Source organism: Protopterus annectens, chromosome 6.part1 (assembly GCF_019279795.1).
Source record: "Protopterus annectens isolate FY-2018-M chromosome 6.part1, PAN1.0, whole genome shotgun sequence".
Lineage (NCBI taxonomy): Eukaryota > Metazoa > Chordata > Ceratodontiformes > Protopteridae > Protopterus > Protopterus annectens.
The window spans coordinates 171860386-171888186 of NC_056738.1; the positions used below are offsets into that span (position 1 = coordinate 171860386).

At 35.7% G+C, this 27801-nt stretch overlaps 1 protein-coding gene across 1 annotated transcript in view; it reads right to left on the reverse strand.

Moving 5' to 3' along the window:
* Window positions 1-27801, reverse strand: part of TTC21B (tetratricopeptide repeat domain 21B) — a 3240027-nt gene that overhangs the window by 925044 nt on the left and 2287182 nt on the right. The window contains exon 23 of the mRNA XM_044075355.1: window positions 3835-3941. Coding sequence (XP_043931290.1) covers window positions 3835-3941 — 107 coding nt within the window. The remainder of the gene's footprint in view (window positions 1-3834; window positions 3942-27801) is intronic.

A 27801-nucleotide genomic window follows, 5' to 3' on the forward strand; every position in this document is an offset into this window, starting at 1 on the left:
GAAAACAAACTACAAGGAGGAAAAAAAAAAAAGGAAGAATCTCCAGTGGGGCACTTCTCTTTAGAAGGCTCAGTACATGAACCAGCCGATTGAATGGCATACACTACCACGTTCAAAAGCAGCATACGGACTTGTGACAAAGAAGTTTTGAGGATTAGACATGTACATCATATATGCACCTTAAACCTTGTGTGTAGGCCATACAATGCTGGAAAGGTAGAAAGGCTTTGGTATACTAGCCAGACATTAGGCTATCCTTGGAAGGATATCTCAAGAAGAAATAATACTGCAACAGTAATAAGGAAGGACATCCGATTCTATCACTCCCTGGGACAGCATGTGATGAAGAACAGGTGTAAATAAGAGTAAAGTCTGGAGGATAAGGACTTATTCCCTGGAAAGGAGGAGTTTCCTACCACTGCCATCTGTAACCACAATGAATGATCTTCAAAATCCATTTATCTGAAACTATCTGTTGCCAAAGAGAAAGGTGGAGATTCAGACTTTCTGGAAAATAAAAGGGGGTGGCAGGGGAGAACAAAGTCTCTTAAATTGTCATTCTGACTTACAGGACTGTTCTTGGTTTTGGGAGTTTCCAGAATTCTCAGAACCCCCTTGCCATTTCTTCTTAAATCTCTGTTTATCTGCATTTTGTTTCTTACCAAAACTGGATGAGGAGTTAGAGAATCCCTTGGAAAATCTGGGAAATTAAAGACTGAAAAATCTTAAGAGTTTCCCTGTATCAGCTTACCTCTTTTCATCATACTTTCTGATCACCTTTGAAGAAGAAAGACCAAAAATTAACTCTATTCAAAAGAGATTTTAAAATCTCATTTTTATCACCTGGGATGTTCTGATAATGCAGCCATCCAAACCTCCTCAAAATAGTACCAGTGGACATAGTCCTTCAAGCATCAAAAGAGTTATACAAACACTGTATACAATGAGTAGTGACTTCAGCAACAGAAAAAAAATTAATAATTTGAAGCAGATTTTCCCTGAAAAGAAATTGCAGACAAAGGATTCTTCATACTGTCAAAATCAATAAGGACAAACCTTATCATATGAGACTGACAATTCAAAATTCTGAAAATCAAAGTTGCAGAAGTATACACTTTTTCATCATAATTATCAATCTTTCCATTCTTATAATAAATAGTAGGACTGGAATTAACTAAATGTTTAGCAGACGTGAGAGTAATTAAAACTATAGCTGCTAGGAAGTATATAAACATTTAAAAGATTCAGGAGTTTTATACATCCTATCTACCTTTTTAGGAGCAGCTGGATGACTGCCAGGAAAATTGCAAGCAGTAACGCATATTCTTCAAGGAAGACAAAACTGGAGGAATGGGTACAGGTTCTGGAAATTACTTCTGTAACATCTCAAAATAGTTTCTGGGGGACTGAGAAACCACAATACGCTCCCGGTGAAAACACAGGCACATTCTAGAAATAGTTTCAGAGAAAGAGAAACACCCACAGGGAGAATGAGACACTGAACTCTTCTCTGAGTCTGAATCAGAAATCTGAGAAAACCCTGCATCTCTCCATTCATCCTCCTGTTCAGGTTCAGAATTTTGAATCTCTTCAGGATAGAAAGTATTACTCCTTCTTTTACCAGAGACTACTTTACAAGAAGGATCAATAGCCTGAATTAAACACTGAGGCACACCCAGTAAACTACTTCTGTCAGAAGAAATTTCAGGAGGAGCATATACATGCTTAGTTTTCTGTTTCTTTCCGACAGGAAAAATGGACCAGCAGTGTAACTAATTGCAGAAGCAGGTTCCCCAGGGATAGCCATAACATTTTGACAAAACAGGGAAGCCTTCCTGCTCCCTCACCCAGGACCAGCAACAGTGGATCTCCCTTGCCCATTGAGGGGACCTCAACAACCCCAGAGGAAGCGGCTAATTCCCTGGTTCATAATGGCTGTAGGTGCTATGCCAAACTGATTCAGGGTAAAAGATGAGTGGTTTTAGGTATAGAAATCATGCCTCTTTCCCAGGGAAAACAACCAGCAAATGCTGGTAAAAATAAAAAGTCTTTAAAAAGTTACATTTTTCATTAGACTAACATAGTAGAAAGCACTTTAAAACACTATGCTAGCCCCAAAAACTAAATAAATACAATTTATCCACAGGAAAAAAAGGTTTTCAGTTACTTTAAACAAAATTTAAACTGAAAGGAATAAAGTGTTCTTTTGTTTAAAAGTACTGTACAGTCTAATGACAGTCCATTAAAATACAAACTCATGGCTGTACAATAGCTTTCCTGAAGAGGAAGGTATAAAATAAGAAAAATTTTAAAAGGAATTTTTTTTACCCCAAAGGGAACTTACCTGACCAGCAAATGAACAGCACAAGCCAAATGTAAATGTTCAAAGGTGGCAGTAAATTTTTGAAGGGTTTACTACCCATACTTGTCTTTTAATTAGCTCCGCTTGAGCTGCCTAACTGTTTGGGTGAGTGGAAGGTGCCCTGAAGCTTTGGAAGCTGGCTGGCTGTTATATCCTTGGCAGGACATATCTCATATAGCTAAAGATATTGCAGCAGTGATCATTATGATGAACATCAGAAATTTTCCCTCACAATAATTTCCCTGTTCACCACACTGAGAATCTTCCGAAAAATAATTCCTTTTTCTCTTAACTACCTCTGAGACAAAAATGCCAAACAGTTGCAGAGGATACGTCAAATCCCCAATCCATAGGGTTTAAAAAGGGACTACACCAGAGGAAACCAAGGAAGAAGATAAGTGGTCTGTGGAACCAGAAATAGCCACTACAGGGTCACCCCACCAGTGCCTGAGATATAGCAGTAGTCTACTAAAGGGGGCAAAGGCTGTCTAGATAGTTTCTTCTTTTTGTAACTGGAGGAAGGTTGAACTGAAGAGCTGGTAAGATGGTAAGGCCATGAAGGGAGCCCAAAATCTGGGTAAAACTGACAGCAGCTGTCAGTAAAAAGTTAAGTACTAAAAATGTGTTATTTTCACCTTAAAAACATTATGACAAATGTTACATAACCTTTCTTCAGCCCCTCAATGCAATTTATAAAATTAAATGCCCATCATAAAAAAGGCACACTTAAAAGTGTAATGACTGAGTCTGAAATAACTCTACTCCATGTATGAAATTTCAATGAAATAAATCTGAATTATAGTTTCTTGTGATGTGTATCAAACTCGGCAGATAACTCCCAAAAATTCAACTCACTAAAGCAGGAATAAGATACTTGTTCTTTGTATATAACATTTAATCAAAAAGCATGATTTGGAACCATTGACATTTGACATGCCTTGAGTAGGTGTTTTCCGTAGTCTACAGCAGATTTCATCTTAACAAATGCAGCACAATCAGTTGGATGATAAATCAACAAATAAATGCTGTTAATGTCATGTAAAAGCAAACAGAATAACATTCCTTGTAAACTGTATATTAATTGGCATCCAGTATAGTAACATGAATGCAACAGTAACAGTTGTCTACCATGAGATAATAAAATCATTAAACACCACATTCGCTGCCTGTTTCAACTGTCAAAATTCATAGAATCTACTATTTAATTTTAAAATGCAAGTCTGAAAATCTCAACTTATATTTAATTGACTGCTATTTTTTCCACATATATTGTTGGTGGTGGCAATACCTTGATCCAGTGAATTTAAATATGAACACTCTAATACTAAACAATGCTGTTATACTGCTATTAAGACACGAACCTTGTACACTCTGCTTCAATGATTATATAAAACTGGCTCTGACAGCCACAGTAATGACATGTTCTTCATATTCATTTGCATTTAACAAACACTTGAATTTAGTATACTTACTTGCTGCAAGTAAGAAATTGATTCTTCTATGTTTTCCATTTTCTTATAGATTTTTGCTAGAAGAATGAAATATCGACTATTTTCCATGAGGACAGGGAGGTCATTCCCTAAAGAAAAGGCAAGATACACATAGTTAATTAAAAATGTTGGGAGACGAGCCAAATTACTGAAATTACGCACCTAGATAACATTCAATTAATTAAACTTTATAAGCCCCAAACAACATTTAGTTAATTTAACCAATAAAACATCAAAATTGTGAGGCACACACAATGTACAGCATCACATGTAAAACATAATACTGAACTCAAAAAATACCATTAACACTCCATCCAGTTTTATAAAACAGCATGCCAAGGACATGTCAACATAAAGCGTCTAGGAGATAAAGTATTATATTTACAAATAATCAAACTTTTAAAGTATCTAGCACTTTCACTCTATTACATCCTCTAGACTAAAACAACACATTCAAAACCATACATTTTCCTTTCATGCTATTTACTGGAAAGTACATCTACTGCACATGCTGGAAAGTCATTTTTTGTGTGTCTCATATTTTCCTGAATTGTACATTTAACTTTATGTCTGGTCTGGCGAATATTTAATTTTTTTTTTTTTAATTTACCCTTTGTTTACCTGGTTGGTCCTACTAGGCTAGAGGTCTCTTTTCATGAAGATTCGAGGTAATATTTCTACTACTAGGAGAAATTTGGCTAGAGCATTCGGGAACGTCCCCTACTCATCGACACAAGTGAGACCATTTTGCAGGAGCACTTCCTGTTTCTGTTCCAAGCACAGAGGCAGCCTGGAGAAACAGGGAGAGAGATGGAGACAGAAGAAAATGGAGTGGTGAGAGTAATGGAGGAGAACGTAAATATCGAAACTAGAGAATGTATGCAGGATTCTGAGGAGATATTTCACAGAAATCTGTTTGATGGAGATAAGTCGGCAAATGGTGGATGTATAAATACAACCCTCCAGTTAGTAGTATTTCATGATGATTTACTAAAAGAAAGAATGATGCAGCGTGAGCCAGAAAATGAAGGAGTTTCATGGGGGGGGGGCCATTGTGGAGAAAATACAAAAGGAAGATGCAGAGACAATTCTGAAGAATAGTGGTGAGATGGGAAAGAAAGCATGCAATGAAAGTAAATTAAAGTAAAAGAAGGCAAAAGGGGAGTAGCAGAAAACAAGGCAGATGAAAAATGAAAAACAGAAGTATGCAACAGTAAGGGTTCAAAGCAAAGAAGACAAAGAAATGGACAGGTATGAAGTGTGAGAAAGTTAATAGTTCCCTTGGGTGTAAAAGCATGAGATAAAAATATTTATTCTTATTAACAAAGAGATATTTTGTGACATTATATTTGAGACTGTTTTCTCAATGGAAAATGTTCTTGGAGAATATAAAAAAAAAGGCTGTAACCCATGGAATCTTTATGTGATAAAAGCATTTAACGGGGAAACAAAAATAAATCATGCACAATTTCAAACAGATGTGGAAAGACAAACTTTGAAAGAACATTTGAAAACTTGATGTAAAGAAGTACTGGACAGTGCAAAAGTTTATGATAAAAGGGGTTTATGGACTGTTGGATGGAATTATATTATGTTAAAAATTGAAAGAGAAAATAGTATATATAGACCTAGCATGATAAATGTGGAGTGGAACAGGGCTGCCATAAAATACTGGGGAAAACCCCAACACATTTTTTTTTTTTTTTTGTGGAAAAGAAGAAACGGTGATAAAAGAAAATGTTACACTTATGAGGAAATGGGACATGACACAAAAAATGTGAACTGAATAGTTATAAATGTAACAAAACTGGACATGTATGGATGGATTACAAAAATGAAAATAAGAGTAAGTAAAAAGAAAGAGAGGAAAGTAAACAAAGAGAAGTTATTTTAGAAGCAATAGAAATAGAGAAAAATTAGATGAAAAAATAATGAGGAGGACACAAAAGAAGGTTCTGAAATAAGTTACTAAGAAGGCATACATTGGGAGGTAGTAAAAGAAAAAAATAAATTCTATTGATAAAAGAGTAAAACAGAGAAAAAGATAATATAAAGGGCTAAGTACAAAAGAAAAAAAAGAAAGGAAATGGATGAAAAAATACATAGAGTTAATGACTGGGGGTTGGTATAATGGTTAAGGTGTTTGACTCACAGACACAAGGTACAGTGTTGGATTCTCACCTTTGGAAGTGAAACTGAGTAGGCTTAGAATAGCATATTAAGAAAGTTAGCCCAGGAAATACCTGTAAACTTATGAAACCAAGGAAAAGGGAAAATGAAAATTTTAAGAGTGCTTTCTGTAAAAATGAATACATAGTATTAAGAATAAGGTAAGAAGAGGGATTTTAGAGTGGTGCAATACATATGCTGTAGATATAATTATATAAGACACAAAGATTTTTAACAAATGAGGAAAGCTTACAAAAAGGGATCCATTCCTGTCATGGTATTAGAAACTCAAAAGTCTTGGAGAAATTAAACAGAGAAACTACAGAGAGGAAAGATAATATAGAATTTGGGAAATGAAAGATGTTCTGGAATAGCTGTATTCTGTAGAAATATGGTAAAGATATTTGATGTTACTTTAGCAAAAATAGGAAGATTAACCAATGTAGATTTAAAATGGAGTGAAGAAGTATATAGAATTATAACATTATATGCATATACTGATTGTAAATAAAGGGGAAGTCTATTTAATCAGAATTTAGATTATGTAGTGATAAATATGATTATAACAATAACATGAGACTAACTGTGATTTAAGAGAAAATGGTAAAAAGAAAGGACATTATAAAGAAAAAGGTTCGAAGTAATAAGATGTGGTAACTTAAAATCTGGGACAAAAATCATGCACTTACAAAATGGGTATGTAAAGAACTGAAATAGACTATTTTACAGTATCACTTTATTCCTCCGATGTCTCTACTACACAAGCCTTCAAGGAGTAATAACATCATGAATACACACCTGCCAAAATACAACTGTTAATTATACAATTAAAACTAATTAAACAATTAAATAAAAAATCTCCAATTGAGTTCAACATTTAACCCCTTAGGGGACAGAGTATTATATTTTAAAATATATACAGATTCTTTAAATAATAACAGATTCTTAATATTATCATCATACATGGAGATATTTATTGTTTCCAATACAGAACCTCGCAAACCATCACTTACACCTCCATGAACCCGATTAAAATGTTCCGCTATTGAACTTTCCCTTTTATTTTTTCCTGTATCCCTTATATATTCCAATAATCTGACCTTGAAAGGCCTTTTGCTCTCCCCTATATAGAACAACTTACAAGGGCAACTGAGGGCATAAATAATGCCCTAAGCATCACAGCCAAAACAACCTTTTGCATGGAAAAAAACACCCATTAATTTTTCTAAAACTCTTAATATATTTGCAGGCTTTACACATTCCACAGGGGGTAGTTCCATATTCTTTCAGACTTCTTTGAACAATATCACAAGGAAAAATAAATTTAGATTTAACTAGAAAATCTTTCAAATTCTTTCCCCTTCTGTAAGATATTATTGGGTCTCTACCAAAATTCAAATCTTTAAGGGACAAAAGGTAATCCCAATAAATATTTAATAAATTCCCCCAAACCTTACTAAAGTTACTATATGTAATTCAAAACATATATCTTTATTCTTATGAGTTTCCTGGCTCCTATTTAAATTTCACCCCACTCTCAAGTGTCCTGGGGATGCACTCTTAAAAATTTACACCAACATTCATCCAATAATTCAAAACTAAAACCTCTATTCTTAAACATACATACAGTTTTCCCCAACTCCATCACATAATCTTCTTCATTATTACACAGGCTGTACATACATACAAACTCTCCATAGGGTATAGCTTGGATGGTATAGGGCGGATGACAACTTTGGGCCATTAAATACTGTATTCCACTATCAAATTTTTCTGTAAACAGTTGTATGAATTTTACTGTCCCTACTGATGTCTAAAAAAGACATATAATAAGGGACACTTTGGCCCACCTTAAGCCCAACAAATTTCAAACCAAATCTATTATTCAGCACATTTATAAAACTCTCCACCTCATTACTACCACCCTCACATAGGAAAATTAGGTCATCTTTAAACCTAAAGTAATTTTCTACATATTTACAAAAAAGTTGTGATATATATATATATATATATATATATATACATATATATATATATATATAGATTGATAGATAGATATTCAGGTCAAACAAACCTATACTAAGGCTGACATAAGAGGGAGCAAATGATGCTCCCATAGCTGTACCTTGTTTTTGCCTAAATAACTTCCCACCAAATTCAAAAAAGTTACTTCTCAAACAGAAGTCCAGCAATTCAATAATATACTCAGTTGCTAGACTATGTCCTAAAAAATATATCACAGCTTCCAACCCAAAGTTATGGTTAATACTAGTATAGAGGCTTTTACATCAATCCTTATCCAATACATATTTACACTCCATTTAACAGCCTCAGTTTTTTTCAAAAAATCAAACACATATTTTATACATGCAGGTAACAATTGTACTTTATGTAAAAGATAATGATGTAAAAACTGCCCTATTTTACACAGAAAATATTCTTTTCCAGAAACTATAGGGCGACCAGGAGGATTGATTAGAGATTTATGAATTTTCGGACGACAGTAAAAATGGGCTATCTTACAACCGTCCATCCCAAACTTCTTCTTAATATCCTCCAAAGAAAAATAACCTAACCTATGCCCCTTTTTCAATAATTCACCATATTCAGTTAAAGCTGTTCTGTAAATCTCCATTTCCACTTTTTTATAAGTATTAGCATCATCCATATGTTCATTACACGTTTAAATATTGGCCACAGTTCATAATTACTAACTTGTTACCCTTATCAGCAGGTTTAAAAATAATATCATCCCTAGCACTCAATGTAGTTAACATTTTTCACTCTCACATTCCGTGGTGGTGGTGCTGCGGTAGCATTGTCGCCTCACAGTAAGACGTTGTCCTGTTCGATTCTCAGCTAGAGCGTCTTGTGTGTGGAGACATGCGTGAATGGGCATACCTTCGTTGAAGGTTGTGCGTCAGAGCTGGCAATTCGGCACGTAAAAATCTACTGCTGATCATTAGCGGACCGGAGTTCCACTGTGGCGACCCCTAACCGGGAAAAGCCGAAAGACACAACACAGGAAAAAATAAAAGGGAAAGTTCAATAGCGGAACATCTTAATCTGGTTCATGGAGGTGTAAGTGATGGTTTGCGAGGTTCTATATTGGAAAAAAAAATATCTCCGTGTATGATGATAATAATATTAAGAATCTATTATTTAAAGAATCTGTATATATTTTAAAATACAATACTCTGTCCCCTAAGGGGTTAAACGTTGAACTCAGTTGGAGATTTTTTATTTAGTTTAATTAGTTTTATAATTAACAGTTGTATTTAGGCAGGTGTGTATTCATGATGTTGTTACTCCTTGAAGGCTTGTGTAGCGGAGACATCAGAGGAATAAAGTGTGTTGGTTCACAACTGGTGGTTCTTTCTTTATACTTGGTTATTTTGTGGTTCACTATTTTGCCATATCAGAAGGTTTAAGTTATAGATGAGGAGGTAGCTGAAACAGGATTTTTTGATCATCTTGCAATATGGATAGAGATAAATGAAAACAAGGAATATATATAAAACAGGCAAAGGAATAAAAAGGATAAATGAGAAGGCATGGAATATAGAAAGAAACAGCTTAGTAATACAATTATGGAAAGATCAAATTATTACGAGAACATTTTATAAAAAATTGGTCTGAATGGTGATTGATATTTAAGGAAAACATAAAAATGTTTTTTTACAGTGGCAATATGATGTGAGAAATGTAGATCAAGAAAAATATAAAAAATATAATGATGCATTGAAAAATTTAGAACATAATGATAGAAAGCACTTTGACAAAAATAATTATATGAAAGAAATCAAGAAAAAATACAAAAATTGTTATACAAGCAAAGACATTTTTTGACAAGGTAAAACAGGAAGAGTATCAAGTTACATAAACAGATTAGTAAATGATGATGCTAGTGTAATAAAAGAGAAAAATAGAATGAAATCAGGAAAATATTATTAATAGTGTAGCAAAATATGCAAAAGAAACGTTTAAAGAAATAAAGAAGGCAGTGAAAGGACACATGGAAAGTAAAAGCATTAACAGAAAAAAAGAATAAAAAGTTGGAAAAGGAGATTTCTTTAAATAAGCTAGATAAATTATTAGGACAAGTAAATATAGATTCATCTACAGAGCCAGATGGAATAGGATATGAAATGTATGAAAATTTAAGGGATTGGCAAATCAAATATTGTTTAAAGAATTTGAATGAATATTAAATGATGGTTTTATGTATACAGAATTATGTAGTGGAATACTTAAATTCATATTGAAGAAAGAAGATAGAAGTCAATTAAAACACTAGAGACAGTGTTGAACAATAATAATAATGATAAGATCGTTATGAAAATAACACAAAAGAGGAATTCCAAGATGGCTACACACTGAGTAACAGCTTAATTCCAGCTCTCCCAGTGTGAAAACAGAAAGTTAGAAGATACAGCCAGTGAACTTGTATTTTGGGATAAATTTAAGTAACTTCCTAGTAAGTGTACTGCCTGGATGCTAGTAAAAAAGAAATTCATAGAATCTGAAAGAAAATCAATCAGAAAAGGTGAGGAAAAATACTGACTAGGAAGACTTCTGCAGCTGTTACGCAAAAAGCAGTGCAAGTTCCAGCTTGGGTGCAAGACATGACTTCCAGTAAGCCACAGGAAAAAAAAAATAAGTCAAACATACTCGGAGCTTCTAAAATAAATGCAACACTGAAGGAGTATATCAACTCAAATAAAAGGCTGGAAAAAATGGAGGAAGCTTTTAAAAGATATTCAGATGAGGTGATAAAACTGCAAAAATCAGACGTCTAAATGAAGAAAATGTTGTCTGAATATAGGACTGCACAAGAAGACATGTTTCAAAAAATAATAGAATTAGAGGACAGAGCATGTAGATAAAATCCTGAGACTTTCTGCTGTATCAGAGAAGATGGAAGGAGCAGACTGTATTAATTTTATGAAAGTACAAATAAGCAACTGGACTGGAATTCCACAGCAGGAGCTGTTAACTGAATGGGTGCATCGTATGTATGCTCCAAACTTGGCCATCAGAAAGCAACCTAGACTTTTAAAAGTAAAGAAGAAATTCTACCAGCAGCTGGCATTGATTTGGACAAAACTGTGGCAGAAGGACAAAGTACTAAAACTGGGAAACAATAGAAAGTTTGTGGAAAATGATTACTCACTGTACACCAGGCAGAAGGAGAGTAAATGTATTCCACTAATCAGGAAATGTTGAGAAGCAGGCATGAGATTCAAGTTGCTTTTCAGAATATTCTTTCCTGGAGGGACAAAATCATTTTTTGATTCACAGCATACTAAGGAGGAAATACAAAAATTTGCACAACAAAAAGTGAGTTATGAAACAGAGATTATGCTTCTTGTGCTTCTGGTAATAAAGATCAAAGAGATACTTTACCAGTGAAACCTTTTCCAATGTTTCAAAGGAAAATGCTTCAAAGACAGACAAAAGCACAAGAGTTGACTAAAAGATCCAGGAGTACACTGAAAATGAAGAGGAGACTAGATTTAGGAGATGGAGATCAAGAGGAATAAAACTAGCAACTCTGAAACTGACAACTAAATATGGGATTACAAAGCATTAATTACATTTGTGAAACATGACAGAACAAGAAAACCTGGAAATATTGGACTTTTTTGATTTTGTTAAACTTGTGGGGAACTCTAAAGCATATGCCGTAATTCATGCCATTAACGTTTGGAAGAACTTGGGGGGGGGGGACACAGGAAGGAAAGAATTAACTGTTAGTAAAACAAACTTTTGTTCTTAATCTATCCATCCATCTTCAACCCCTTTTCCCAATTTGCACATGTGGTCGGGGTGTCTCTTCAGCAGTGACAATTATATCAAGCCAAGGTATACATCACTGGATGGCTAGCTCTGCCGTGGTAGTTCATTTGTACCACTCACTCTCACACATACACTCATCTACGGCAAATTTTGAGTGTCCAATCCACCTACTGTATGTCTCTGGAATGTTGGAGGAAACCAGAGCACCCAGAGGAAACCCACGTGACCACAGGAAGTAGATGCAGACCCTGCACAGTAGGTACCCCAGCTGAGAATCGAACTGGAGAACCTCTTGCTGTGATGCAAAAATGCTAACCACTGCACCACCATGGCCACCCCTAAAACATTTGTTCTTAATAACAGTGTTTTTATAATGAATGATATAATCTGCATGCTATAAAGTAAAGTGTTCTCAATTATTGTTGAGTGTAATGGGGATACTAAAGTAAACAGGTGCCCTTGTTTTTTCCTTCTTTCTTTCACCTTGCTCAGTTTTAAGAAATGTAAGCACTGCAATGTAAAAAAAAAAAAAAGAAGAGTCTGGTCAAAAGAGCAGGATACAAGAAAAATTGATGTGCTTTTTCACTCTTCCATAGGGGAATGATTGGATTAAGGCCCTTGGCTTGATCCAGTAACAAGTTTTAAAAGAAAATAAAAAAAGAGCATTGTTTAGCAAATAAATGAGTGCTTGTAGAAGCAACTGTGTATCTGGTTCTCACGTTTCAACTGAGACAATCTGATAAAGAGCAATAAAAACAGAATACATATTTCTTCGAATGGCTAGGAGATGATGTTTTATGAAGTTTCCTATCAAATTCATGAAGGCTCAACCACAAATAGTTGAATCCCCAAACTGGAACAACAGAAGCCATCCAGTAGACTGCTCAGAATGTCGATTCATTCAGAAGGCAAGAATCAACATTCGACAGTCACTGGACCATTCACCATCTGAAAAAAAAAAAAAAAAAAAAAAACACTGTTGTCCCATCATACACATTTATACTGTTTTGCAGGGGGGGGGCAAACCCCCCACACCCCATGCTAGTTATACATTCTAACTCCAAGATCACATTACAGTGAGGAATAGGGTAATTTTTCCGATCACCACTGTAGTGCAATCCCAATCAAAACACTGACTCAATCATAAACATAAACTACGTCAATGTTTGGGAGTTGACAGGATTTTCGTTCACAATGTTGCCTATTGGGACCTTTACCTATGACCATATAATGTTGGTAAGGAAATTTCATAATTTTGATAGTAAACTGTTTTATGAAAGTGTTTTCCCAATATGGGAGAGTAATAAAAAGACAAAATCAAACAGCACCTACTAGAAAAACAGGCTATACCATGCATCTTACCCTGGATAACCTTCCTTTTAGGTTAACCCAAGTATGTGAGTGTGTCTGTCCGTCTGAGACAACTGTTCCTATTAGGAGGATAAAAATTCAATATTTGGAGATGTACATAGTTTTGTGGTTTAGTATTGAGCTAAAATTTCGGGTGTATTGTTGGTGTGTTCATTTTTTTTCTTTGACGGCTTTCAATGAAACAAAGTTTTATAAGAAGTGACATAGGCTCAAATGAATATGACAACAAACAACTGCATAAAAGATCAACTTGCAGAACATTAGTGTGTGAAACACAAAAGCTGGAACTAGATACAAACTGTTACACATAAAAGGCGGGAATATCTTTTTAATAATAATTACACTTTTCGTACTACCTTTAAATGTAAATTGTGTCACTGATACAAACAAAAAAGAAAGTCCTGAACTATATTAAAATGTACAGTGCAAATAGCTATGCTACATGATATGCATTTGGAAAGAACTGAACATGTCAATTTGATAGAGAAAGGTTTTTAGGACTGTTATTCAGCAGAATACCTGGGGCAAAAGAAAAAAGAAGTATTTATCTTAACTACAAGAGCTCCAATAGTGATAGAAGAGGATAAAGAAAAGATAATTATGGTAGATTTCTAGTACTAAGAGGCTACTGGCAAGGGAGGAGGATTACATTTATAAGTATTTATATTCCACCTAACACTGCTATAATTGAGCTTAGGAAAATTCTGGGAGAAATAATCAGCTTTCAGCAGGAAATATTACTTTCCCAGGAACATGTTCATTTAATTTAATGTTTTGATACACATCCCATAACTATTTCAGATCACACCAATAATAACTAAAATAAAAATACAGGGTAATAAAATAAAAATGATACACTGGCTCTTTCCCACCTATCTGTTGAAAAGACAGAGTTTTAAGGAATGGGTAGTGGAAATTAGTTGGGAGTTTTTAGAAAAGGTAGAAATTTCTTCTGAAAATATAACTAGGGAGTGGGATAAAATTAAAGTGAAGTTTATAAATAGGATGGAAATAAAGAAAAATATGGTTCAGAATTAACAAGAATTGTTTAGATGGACTGACAAATGTTAAAAGTATTGAAGAACAGGGGGAATCTCACAGAACAAGAAGAGTAGTTTTAGAATGCTAAAAAGAAAATAAGGGATTACTTCAACAATATGCATGAGTTTAGAAAGAAGAAAGTTTAGAAAGAAAGTTAAGCAACTGTTTTCTGATAACTCCAGAGCACAAAAACTTTCAGCACAACTACTTAGGCAACAGAAAGTAGACAGGGTTGTTGCCAAGCTTAGGAAGCCTATAACAAGGAAGATAAATAAGACATCCTTTAGAGGAAAATTTTATGAAAGTCTTGATAAAGTAGAAACATATGGAAATCAAGAAAAGGTACAAATGGCAATGTTTATGGAAGAATTAAATATGCCAGGGCTAGAGGTAGATGAGGCTCAATTACTAACAATTAAGACAGGAGGAGATGAGATAAAAATGGTGATGTATAACCAATCCACATGAAAGAACCCAGGAATAGATGAAATTCCTGTGGAAGTTTGGAAGCTAGTTGGGAAAAGATAAAGATCTGGAAGGTTTCCTTTAGCAGAATTTTAAGAGGAGAAGAATCGTCAACATCCTGGAAGAAAGAGGTGGTGACTGTAATACTTAGAGAGGGTAAAGGCCCATTAGTTCCAGCGTCATACAGGGCCATTTCAATCCTCAACCATAATTATAAAATGTTTATGTCTATAATGGCTAAAAGAATGGCAAGGGTAATGCCAAAATTGATGGCTATAGATCAATGTGGTTTTGTGGAGGGGTGGCAAACATCTGACAACATTAACAAAGCAATGATGATCCAGAGGGAAGAAGAATGTGATTAAATACCATGAATGTTGGTAGGTTTTGATACAGATGTAGCATTTGACAGAGTAAGCTGGGACTTCATGAGCAGGGCAATGGAATCATTTGCATTCCCTGATAAAATTATACGGTTGATTTGGAGGATATATGAAGGATTGCAAGCAAAAAATAAAGTGGTTAGGTTCCTGTCTGATAATTTCTATTTGAGCATAGAAACCAGGCAGGGGTGCCCTCTTTTCCCCTTTATCTGTATTATATTTAGAACCACTGGCACAAAAATATGGGACTCAAGAAACTCAAGAATAAAATTGATATGATAGTCAAGAAAAGCTGGCTCTATTTGCAGATTACATTATTTTATAGCTGATAAAATCAGAAAAGGGCATTTCAGTGTTGTCGAACATTTTCAGTTTCATATCTTTGCGGGATACAAAATTAATGAAGCTAAAACAAAGGCAATAGTGGTAAACTATGTACCCATATACAAATTGTTTTTGCAATATCCATATTTATGGGTACATGATAAAATGAAGTATTTAGGAGTATGGATTAAAAATGATTTCAGTGTGGCAGCTAAGGATATGTGGGAACAGACTAAAAAGAGAATACAAAAACTGAGAAAATGGAAGCTCTGTTATATGGATATCGATAGTGAGGTGCAAGCAGTTAAAATGTTTTTCATCCATTTTTAATCATACACACAGGCCAGACATATTTTTGTCAACCACAGAAAAGTTGTGGATAGCAATTCATAAAGAGCTGAAGGATTTTACCTGGGAGGGGAAGACGGGAAGAGTTATGTGGATTAAGCCTTTTCTTCCCATAGAAAGGGGAAGTTTTGGATTACCTGATTTGAAGGTGTATTTTAGAACAACACAGCTAAGGCTGATATACATAGCACAAGCAGAAAACTGCAATTCAAAGTGGAAGGGGAAGATGATGAAACAGGAGGGAAGCTGAAGAAACAAGGAGAGACTGGGATTTTGGATGCAGACCTTTATGGAGGATAACAATAACCATACAGAATATTATATTCATAAAGTAGCATAAAGTATAATAAGAACAAAGCCAACACAGGAATGGAGAAAGGAGTGTCTGCCGATAGGGATGACATCAATTAGGGATATAGGCAATATGCAACAGAGGGGTGGAATTTACACAGAAAACTGGCAAAGGAACCAAGGTATTGGAAGCAAATAACTAGAGAAGGAAAGCTAATAGAATGGGAAGACATCAAGAACTTATTTGAACTGCAAGTTAGAGATTGCCTTCCTTATCACAGATTGATTTCAGAGTATAGGCAAACAGAAAGAAATAGGGTGTCATAAATAAAAGACCAGCACTGGTAGAATTTTTCACAGAATCTAGAACAGAAGTTGCCATTAAGAAAGGAATAATTACTACAGCATATAAAATATTGCATAATTGTAAGAATCAATCAGAGGAGGTTAGAAGGATTGGGAAGAGAGATTAGATAAGCAATTCACAAAGAAACAATGAGGGATATACATATGCCTCCCAAACATGCAACAAAGTCTACAAGAGTTAGGATATTTGCCTGGAAGTGTTCACATAGGTATTTTTATATCCCAAGTAGACCCAAAGAATTTTTCTTCATGTAGACAGCAAATGTTGGAGGTGTTATGGGGAAGAAAGAGGCAACTGGGAGCATATTTTCTGTGGCTGTAATGAGCTGGCAGACTTTAAAGACTCTGCAAACTGCTCTGTCGGAAATGCTGGGTGAGCAATTTGGTGTAACCAAGGAAATTATTTTTTTAAGCTAGGATACAGAATCGAAATTGCCTAGGCATAGTAAGGCCTTGCTGAGTCTAGTTATGATGGCTGCCAAAAAGCAATTCTTGAAAATGGACATCAAAGTCTAAACCAACTTCACTAGAAGTAGTAAAGACAGTAACAGAGATAAATCAATTGGAATTGGGTACTTTAGAAAAGGGTAGGAGCAAATCACATATGAAAAAATGGTAAGTGTGGGATCAATACATACAGACAAGGATTGAGGTTTAAAAGAAGGCAGGAATTGAATGTGCTATGTAATGGTTAACAATGACTGGATATATTATAAGTGATGTATAATGTTTGCAGCTAAAGTTGTGTTTGGCATGGTTTGTAAATGTATGATGTTTGCAACTGAGATTGGGTCGGTATGGGTTATTTTCATTGATATAAATGTAAGATTGCCTGTGTCATACATGATAATTTAATAAAGATGCTTCTTGTTAAAAAAAAATGTGAAATAAATTACAAAATGAAGGATTCTGGAAATATAACACCTGAAAGGTTAAGAATTCCAGTTCTTTTAGCATATGCAGATAACGTTATAATAACTGCAAAAACAAAGAGATATGGATAGCTTTAAGTAAAGAGAAAAAGTAAAGGTTTATCTGATGTAGTAATGATATGGGGGTATATATTTTACAATTAAAAATATATATATTAAAAATGTCTCTGTTAGCTATAAAACTTGGGAAGAAAGATAGAAGTAGAACTTAAAGAGAAAACAATAAAAGAAAAAAAAAACAGCTTTTCTGGGGAACATATAAATTATCATTCAGAAAAAAAGGCTTATTTGATAAATTCAGTACTGGTGGGAAAATTAACATACTTAGCAAGGGTATTTATGATGCCAATCGTATTTGAAAATGAATTATTGCAGATATTTTTTTCATTAATATGGGGTAGATTAAACCTAGCAAAAAGAGACGTTTTGTATATAAATAAAGAGGAAGGAGGTTTAGGGTTAATTAAACCAGTAGTATATGCTGCTTCATTAAATTTGTAGAAAATGTTAAGATGAATAAAATGAAAAAGATGAGAGATTAGTAATAGAATTGTATAACTACAAGTATGATAAATGTTGGGGTATGGTAAAAAAAGAGTAAAACTGCTCTCTCCAAACTGCTGTAATCACAACAAACTAGATTAATGAAATAACCATGGTGCTGGGAACAAGCTGATGAAGTTGAAACCTTTAATTCCTTTTCCTTACATAAAAACAGTAAAATGCAACCACAAAAAATACAAACAACACCTGTAAAAAATGAACATAAGTGCTTTCATCCATTAAAATAATAAACTTCATCACATAACACACATTTACCAAGTTAACGTTTAAACATACTTTAAAAAATAAACTATTGGTCCTCACAGTCATCACACAGCTTTTCTAACTGGGTAAACCAATCATTTTCAACCAATGAGGTAGATTCAAGTCCTTTTATATAACCAATGCCTTTACATTCTTATATTAACTTATAGGTTTATAGGTGTGTACTAGGCCAACAGCCCTGGAGTCTTTATAAGCCTAACCCATAGAAGTGCCCTGGCATGATGCCACTGTTAATTCCTGGTGCTTCTATCAAGTAGAGCCACTGCAGTGATCCCCGGAGTGAAATTTATATTTCCCATCCACTCATCAAGAATTCTCTTGAAAAGGGCCAGTTGTATGCCTTACTTTCTTAAATTGTAAACACCTCCTATATCTGTTAATTGGTTGAAACACCATACACTCATCCAATAGCTCACTTAAAAGGTAATTTTACATAAACTTTCATTGGTGAAACACAAGCTCTAGTTGTTTGCAATTGATTCCTAAATGAATCGCCGCAAAAATCAAAACAGAAACTTCACCCTTCACTCACTAAAACTGTTATTCATTCAAAATATAATATTGTGCAATACTATACTTTCAAAATTACTAATGAACTTCTAAATAACCATGCCCTTGAGTCATCATTCAAGGGCTTTGAGCCTTAACAGACATGCAGTTGAAGTCTGTTCGTTTATACCTGGCAATACTCCCGCATTCAGATTTGCCAAATGAGTTCCTTTACTTGTAAATATAATGTTTGGGGACCACATCAACTATTCGTATTTACACAGTCAATTACTATATAATTAAATAATTAAAACTGTGCCCTGGGTATTCCTTGACATGCTTTACCCGTGCATTATTCAAACTGTTTTTCTTAATGTTATATTCATGTTCATATAGTCTTACCTTAAACTTTTGAACGGTTTTACCCACAAAAAAGCCCATACATTTTGTGCACTTAGCAATATAAACTATGCTCCTGGATTAACAATTAAACTTACCCTTAATTTGATAACAGATTCCCTTTACTTCAAAAGTTCTACATTCACATACATACTTACAATATTGGCAAAAGCATTCTGAAAGACTTCCTTGTCAAAACATGGCTCTGTTCTTGCTCAACCCCAGTATAAGCTATATTCCTAAATATCACCAAGTCCCTATTCCTACCTTATACCTCCCTATTCTCCCTTTTTCATTCACTTCCTTACTTCAATCTATTTCTCTCCAACTCTTTTTCTAAACATGCCATAACAAGTTCTTCTCTCGCTTCATATTGTAATTCCTGTTTGTATTATGCTAACTTCACTTCTCTGTAAAGTGGCTGAAATTACTGTAAATATTACATTGTTGTCTTATAAGTTCCATCTATTCTTAACCAATGTTTTCACATTATGTCCAATTTGGTATAATTATTTTAACTGTAGATGTTTTTCATTATTTTTGAAGATTTTAAAATTATTGTGCTTAAAATATATTTGGAAACTTTGGAGCTTTTCTCCCCAGGCCTCCGCTGAAAATGGGCACCTACCCAGTCAGACTTTCCTGGTAATCAAATATCAATCAACCAATAAATCAACACATAAATAAATAGCCTCTATCAATACTAAAGGCAACAATATTTTTACCTCTTCTACATTATCTTTCAACAGTTTCAACAAAATTAGGTCTATATGAAGGTTAAAATTTCTTCCAAGTATAAGACTTAGCATATTACTCAATTCATCTTTGAAATGAAGCAGCTCTGTATATTCCCAAAAATATATGCTGCAAAGAAATAGAAAAAAAAACCTCTTTCTGAGCCATATGACCAACATATGTCTCTTACCTGTGGGAATATTTTTTCAGGCCTCATAGGGGTATAGAAATATTTGTGGAAGTACTTCCATGTAAACATAAATTTTCTTTATTTAGTTACATACCTAGAGCTAAGAAATATTTCTCTCCAGTGCTCATTTGGAATATCTTTCATAATTTGTCCCATACAATGCAATATTTCATTTTATATTGCATTGTGTCCTTAAATCTGTCAAGGCCATATATGATCTATGCATAACTCTTTTCTGGCCTGCCATTTGCTAATGTCCAGTGCTTCATTTTGAAACATAATTGCTCTGCTTTTTAAATGCTTGCCTACCTTCTACAAACCACACTGATCTAGGTCTACTAATCCTAGCAATATTGTCATTTTTTTGCCACAATCATCAACACTTTATAGTCATGTTTCAGAATAAAAATGGGTCTGCATCACCTTGGATCAAGAAGATCTTTCCCAGTGGCAGGAAATGACCCATACGGGTAAGGCTACTGCAACAGTGATAAATATGAAAAACATCTACCATTACTGCTTCTTTCCATAACAAGGACACAGCCATACCCAGAAAAATACTGTTAAAAAGTACTAGCTGGACTTTTACAATTTCCCTTAATTTCCATGATTCTGCTGAAATCCTATTACTTCCAAGATTTTGATTATATTTTTATTTTCCTCTTTGCTTCTGTAATTTCACTTCACATTACTTTTGATGGTAACAGCCCTGTTTTGACTTACAGTAACTGAGGAAGTTTTAATGGTCTTAATAAATGCATCATTTCCTGTATGTTATCGTCAACCTCTACTTTTTGCCTATATACTGAACTGTAGTAATTCATCATTACATTCATAATTTTTCTAGCATCCTCTTTTACTTCACAATTCCCATAATTCCTGTCTTTAGTTATTGTCTTTGCAACATTTTACTGCCTCAAGTTTTGGACAATCTGTTTGCTTTAGGGATACTATCAAAAATAGTTGTATTAAAATCCTTGCTCTATGTTTAATATTCTCCAAACATACTTGCATAAGCATTCTGGCTTTTCAATTGCTCTTCAACCTGTTATATTCCATTTTTTTCATATTTGTTTCTATAACGCCCTTACTTTTTAATACTTCTAAATATGTACTGTGACTTTTTCTACACATTGTTTGCATTCACTGAGCTGTATTTCTAATTTTCAGTTTACTGTTATCTCAATCCTTTACAAGCTCTTTACTGGTTAATTTCTAATCTAATCAAATTTCACTTAAAGTGCGATCCAACCTATCACTAAATGGCTTCCTTTGCAGAAGAAATATAGGAAAATACCAATATTTGCCACACAAGATTTCAGTTTGTATAGATGCATGGTATGACCATCATCAAATGGGTTTTCACTATTCACACCAACGTATTCTACTGATATGCAACATCTGTCTAATCTTGCACAAGATCTATATTTTACTGAAAAATATGCTGATTCCTCTTCGTTACTTCTTATTTTTAGTACATCAATGAGCCCAATTACATGCATATCCTTCTACAAGTACCTGTTCTCAACTGGTATTCTATAATTTCTTTTTTAAACATTTCTGTTAACACATTGCATAGTGACATGAGTACAAATTCAGTTTTAACAGAATAAACTATTACAATATTTTTCCCTTGTACACATTATACAAATGTGATTTCTGTCTTAATTATGCAATTTAACATTAGACAGATTGCTCTAGCCCTCCCTTCCCCAAAACATCACTCCTTCTCAACATTATTCTGTATGTATTGCTCCCACAGATTCCATTTATTCCTGTGCAGTCTACCCTTTCATAGGTTCAAAGATTAGTACTCGGCTAATTGCCTTTGTGGGACATTTTAAGCCTAGCCAATTACCCTATGGGAGAATCAAACCCTTCACCGTGTGTTAGTAAGGTAAATACCTTAACCATTATGACAGCCATTTGTAAGGATTCCACCCCAATTTCTTTTACCTCATTTACAACATTCAACTATTATTTTACAGTTGGTTTTGCATTTAATTTCTATTTCCAAGTAACTGCCAACAGCATTTAACTAAGTAGGACCTTATTGTGTCTAGGCAATTAATTTTCAATATCCCAGCTCTAAAAAAAATAATTTCCTGAGTTAAGGTAATTTGTTCCACCAACATTTTTGACAAAATACCCTTTAAGGCCTTATCAATGTGTAACATTCCCAAAAACATATTGCAGGTATTCTTCTGTATCTCCAACAACTGCTGCCTACCAGCAGAAAAAAAATCTTTGAAGTACAAAAACACCTATGCAAATACTTCCATGCAAAAAAATCTTAAAACCTTAGATTTCATTGCATATGCGAGAGCCATAGAAATCTCCTCCCATTGTTTCTTTGTCTTTCCATTCTCATTTACCAGTCTGTTTAGACCTCTTTTGATAGACTCCTATAGTTAAAGTACACTACTTTACATGCTCTATTAATTATCCTTTTTTATCACAGCTTCTACTCTAGACTCAAGTATAAACTCAACAAGAGATGGTCTTTCATTTAATACTCTCAAACCTTCATCTAAGCATATATACTCTATCAATAACTTCTAGGAAAGGCAGTCTTCAACCAGCTGTCTGAACATCTGACTTTTACCACTCTAGTAGTTACTTGTTCCTTTGGTCATTTTTGCCAGTAAATTCCAGCTCCCTCTTGCCTATTTTTGTACCCCAACTTACAGTCCATTTTGGTAAAGTCTCTTCTCTCCATTCCCATGTTAGTTTATTTTGTAAAATATTTCCCACTACTATGTACATAATATTCTGTATGGTTATTACTGTTCTCATTAAGTGCCTGCATCCATAATTCTATTCTCTCCTTTTGTGAGAAACCCCCCTCCCCCCATTTCAACAGTATTTCATTTCATTTTGATTTGCAGTCTTTTACTTTTGATATATGTATTAGCCTTAACTGTGCAGCTGGAAAGTATTAGGTTCATAGGTAGGTGCTAGACTATCTGCCCGAGGGCATTTATAAGCCTAGCCAGAGTGTGTCAGCTTCCGCTGCCCCATTGATTAATTAACTGATCCTCTGTCAAGAAGAGCCAATGAAGTCATCCCAGGGGTGTATTTTCTGTTACCCATCCACTCGTCAAGGTTTCTCTTGAAAAGTGTTATGAGGGGCTCTGCCTGATGCAATTTGGAATTTTGTTCTAAAGCATGGGGAGTCTCTGTGACAGGAATCTATCACTCCAGTATGTTATATTTATTGTAGCGGTGAGGTTTAGCTCACTAGAGCACATGGCTCGCAGTGACTTGGATTTCTTTAGGTGGAGCATGTCCATCAATTCTGAGTTGGACATGGCTTTGTAAGTCAGGCAGAGATCACCTCTGAGTAAGCGATATCCACTGAGTACAGCCGGAGTTTTTCAGTTGGGCTGCATAGGAGATATGTTTGAGACCAGTAATCCTCTTGGTGAGGTACTTTTGTGGTCTTTCCAGCTGTTGGAAGTGTCTTGTGAGGTACATCCCAAATGGGGCATTATACTCTAGGATGGGTCTAATGAGTGACGAGTACAGGGGCACTATAACCTCTATTTCTAGATGCGAACCCTTTAGTAATTAGATGGGCCACATAGAAGCATTTCCTAACTACTTTGGCAATATGATTGTCAAAGGAGAGATTACTATCTACCTGGGTCCCCAGATCTCTTATTACCTCTTCTGTATTAAGGGGGCTGCCACCTATGTGGTAATTCGTGGGTGTTTTGTTTTTCCCAAATGGGATGACTATGCATTTTTTGGCATTTAGCTTGAGGCCATGACTTTGACACCAGGTGTCCATCTCAGTAAAGCCCTTTTGGAGGATGTCTGTGTCAGCCGGAGAGTAAATTATGGCTCCCAGTTTGCAGTCATCGGTGAACTTGGTTAGCCATAGTCCTCCTGTGTTTGCCTGTACTTCTGAGAAGTATATGCCAAACAGTAGGGGTCCCAGGACTGAGCCTTGTGGGACACCACTTGTGACTGGTTTAGAGTCGGACCTGGAGCCCGCTATTCTTACCATGTGAGTTCTGTCTGTAAGCCAGTTGGCAACCCATCTCGTGACGTAGGGATTTATGTTCAGGCTGCTGAGTTTTTCTGTAATACCAGAGTGGGTAATGGTGTTGAAAGCCTTGGCAAGGTCAAGGTAAGCTGTGTGAACCACCTTTCCCTTGTCTATGGCCTTGGTGACTGCCTCGAAGAAGTCAAACAGGTTTAGTAGGCATGATCTGCCTTTAACAAACCTGAACAGGGTCGGGTCAAGTGTTTGGACGTTCCCAATGTCTTTGTTAATGAGTTCCATGACGATGCCCTCCATAGCCTTGCAGACCAGACTAGTCAGGCATATGGGGTGATAGTTACCAGGGTCAGTTGTGGCCCCTCCTTTGTGGAGAGGAATAACCATTGCTGTGCGCCATTCTATGGGCACATAGCCTGTGGAGAAGCTGAAGTTGAACAGCGTGTTTAGTTCGTGCAAGACGCAGCCTGGGACACCATCTGGTCCCATTGACACTGTGTTTTTGGCTTTTGAAAGTGCTGTTTTCACCTGTGCATCTGTGATTTTTGGGTGACTACACTTTTTCAGTACTGTTGTGGGCCCTTTTGGAGGTGAGGGGGGGGGGTGAAGTTTTCAATGAATCTATCTGCCAGGATGTTGGCAATATCGGTAGGCTCAGTATATTTTGTGCTATTTTGCACCAGTTCAGTGCATATCTTCGAGTTGCCACTTAGATTCTTAACATAGCTAAAGAAGGCTTTGTGGTTATCTTTAGAATCCTTGGCTATTTTCCTTTCGAAGTTAGCCTTGGATGATTTCATGAGGGACCTCAGTTTCTTACTGATACTGATCAGGGATGTCTTTCCTTCTTGGATTTGCTTTTTTTCTGAACTAGTTTCCTCCTTCTATTGTATAGCCTGTTTATTGCGGGGGTCCACCAAACTGGTTTCCTTCTCTTAGAGGAGTGAGTCTTGGTTTTGCTAAGGATGGTACGATCCATGCAACCTTGTAGGTGCTCAGAGTGCATTTGTAAAGGTTTCTGCATCTTGGGCAGCGTTATTCTTTAGCGTGGGGGCTGTGAAACTTACCACCTCTGTCTTAAGTAAGGTGAAGTTTGCTTTAGAAAAGTTTTTTACTGGGGTTTCCTTAGTTGGGGGTGGTGGTGGGGTGTGGACATCCAGAGTGATTAGTTTATGGTCTGATCTAACCAGTGACGGGTTGACTTCCGGTGTGTAACACCTGTCGCCCATGATGGTGATGACCAGGTCCAATATGTTCTCACCTCTGGTATGGGGAGTTTACCAGCTGATCCAGGATGTTTGAGTTGATGAATTCCAGGAAGCACTGGGCCTGGGAATTTGTACTCGATTAGTTTTCCCAGTGAATGGTAAGGTAATTGAAATTGCCCAATATCAGAGTGTTTGGTAGGACCTTCATGTTTTCCAGTGTCTCCAGAAAGGTGGAGTGGTGGTCCTGGGTCATGGAGGGTGATGTGTAGCAGGCCACAATTTGCATTGCAGATTTGCCCGATGTTAGTTGCACATGGATGATCTCAGAGGTATCATGCTGTGCCACTAACCTGGAGGTGTAAGTATCCTTGATGAATATAGATACATCCCTCCTTTTGAGTTTCGGTCCATGTTCTCTGGCCGAAACGTGTGGTATGAGTTGTAGCCCGGTAGTGCTGGGGTGCTCTCTGGAGCCTTGAACCACGTTTCAGTTACTGCACAGATGTCGACATTCTCCATACTGAGGAGTGCTTCGAGCACATGCATTTTGAGATTTAAACTCCTGGCGTTGAGTAGCATAACCCTCAGTTTTTTGTAATTGTGCTGTTTACAGAGGTGGTTTGACTTCTGAGCCTTGCCTGAAAAAGGCATTGTGGAGGCAGCAAGAGCCTTGGCCAGTATTCGAAAGCCTAGGGGTGAGAGGTGCAAGCCATCTCTTGCAAAGCAACGTGGCTTGTAGAGTATGTCGTCCTAGGCTGACAGACACTGGATCCCCTTTGAATGACACCAGAAGCTTAGCCAATTACTGAAATTACAGGTTCATAGGTAGATACTAGGCTATCCGCCTTAGGGCATTTATAAGCCTAGCCAGAGTGTATTTGTCTTCCGCCTCCCTATTAGATTAGCCTACTGTGCCTCTATAAAGTAGGTCACAGAAGGTACCCTTTTAAGATTAGTTTACTGTGCCTCTGTCTAGCAGGGACACAGAAGAGACCCCAGGAGTGAATTTGCGATTTGCTATCCACGCGTCCAGATTTCACTTGAAGAGGGTCAGCGAAGGACTATGTCTAACATGAGCTGGGATTCTATTCCAGAGTGAGGGGAGCCTCTGGGAAATGAATCTGTCCCTCCAGCATGTCCTATTTATTTTTGGGCTAAGATTTAGGTCCCTGGAGCGTGTATTCCTTCAAAACTGGTAATCTTGAACCATCATGCTCTGTGAGGAGAACTAATGAACTTTCTCATGAATCTCTTAAGCTTCTTAATAGCAGTTTTAGATGGAATATACAAATATGCTATCGTAATCCTCCTTCCTTGACAATAACCTCTTATTACCACAGACTTGCACTACTTTTCTTCTAATCCTCCTCTACCCCTGTTGAAGCCACTCTTGCAATCAGTATTATCAAACATCTTTTCCTGTGTTCATGGTAACAGCCATTCTAGAATTCTTTATCTTCAATATTTGTTCATTTCAAAGTGTGCCTCCTGTAACATTACTATTTGCACCCTTCACTTTGTAACATAATTCAATACTGTTTATTTATTGTGCACACCAGCAATGCCTTTCACATTCCATGGTATGACTGATAAGGTAGTCATTCTGACAATATGTCATTACATTCACATATTCTACACTACATTTGAGTGAATACAAGTTTCCAGCTAGCAACTTACATGCATACAATAGTGTTTGGCAGGCTGAGCTTATATACAATTGTAGCTTCTTGTCCCCATTTAGACTGTCTCATTTTCCCAAACATATTTCAATAAAAACATCCAAAAAACAAAACAAAAAAAGTATGTACATTTTCATTTTTAACTCACATCATCATCTTCGACTATATACATTTTCCAAAAAGGAAAACTACCCCTCCATATATAGACAGGTACCCCAGATAGACAACTGCACCAACAGGCTTCACCCAATCTAAAGTTAGATTTAATCACACTGACAATGCATTTTAGGGCCTCTGTTCCACTCTACACCTACACCATGCTTTCTTGTTCCACGTGAAAAACAATTTTCATACTCTTAATTAACTGAATTATAGTCTTAAGAAAAAAATGCCCTGGCTATCACTAAATGAATTGATTTTGCATTGCTACGGATCATACTTAAGTGGTTGTTACAAGTAGGAATGTATCTGCTTCTATTCTCATCTATGTAATAGACTTCATTTATTTTCACTGAGCTACCTGTCACTTCAAGTACTTATTGTATACAAGTACCTCACAGCTCAAGGGTCAATAATTTCTTGATGTATTACCTATGTCTGCCATCTGCAAAATAAATAAATAAAACAGAAAAAAGTATAGCCCTACTTTAATATCATTGACATTAGAAACAGTCACCAAGGTAACTCCTCCTAAAATACCTGTGCATATTGCATATAACCAAGTTACAATATAACATGCAACTGACTTTGGAAATTTGGTACACACACATTTCTATGATAAGAACGTTTTTGAGACAGTTTACACACATTACTATGAAAAAAAGGGAAGTTTCTTCTGCATTTACTTCATCATCCTTTTAAATACTAATGACTGCATGGAAAATTATACTTTACAGTCCACAACCAGTTTTAAATAACCTACAAAC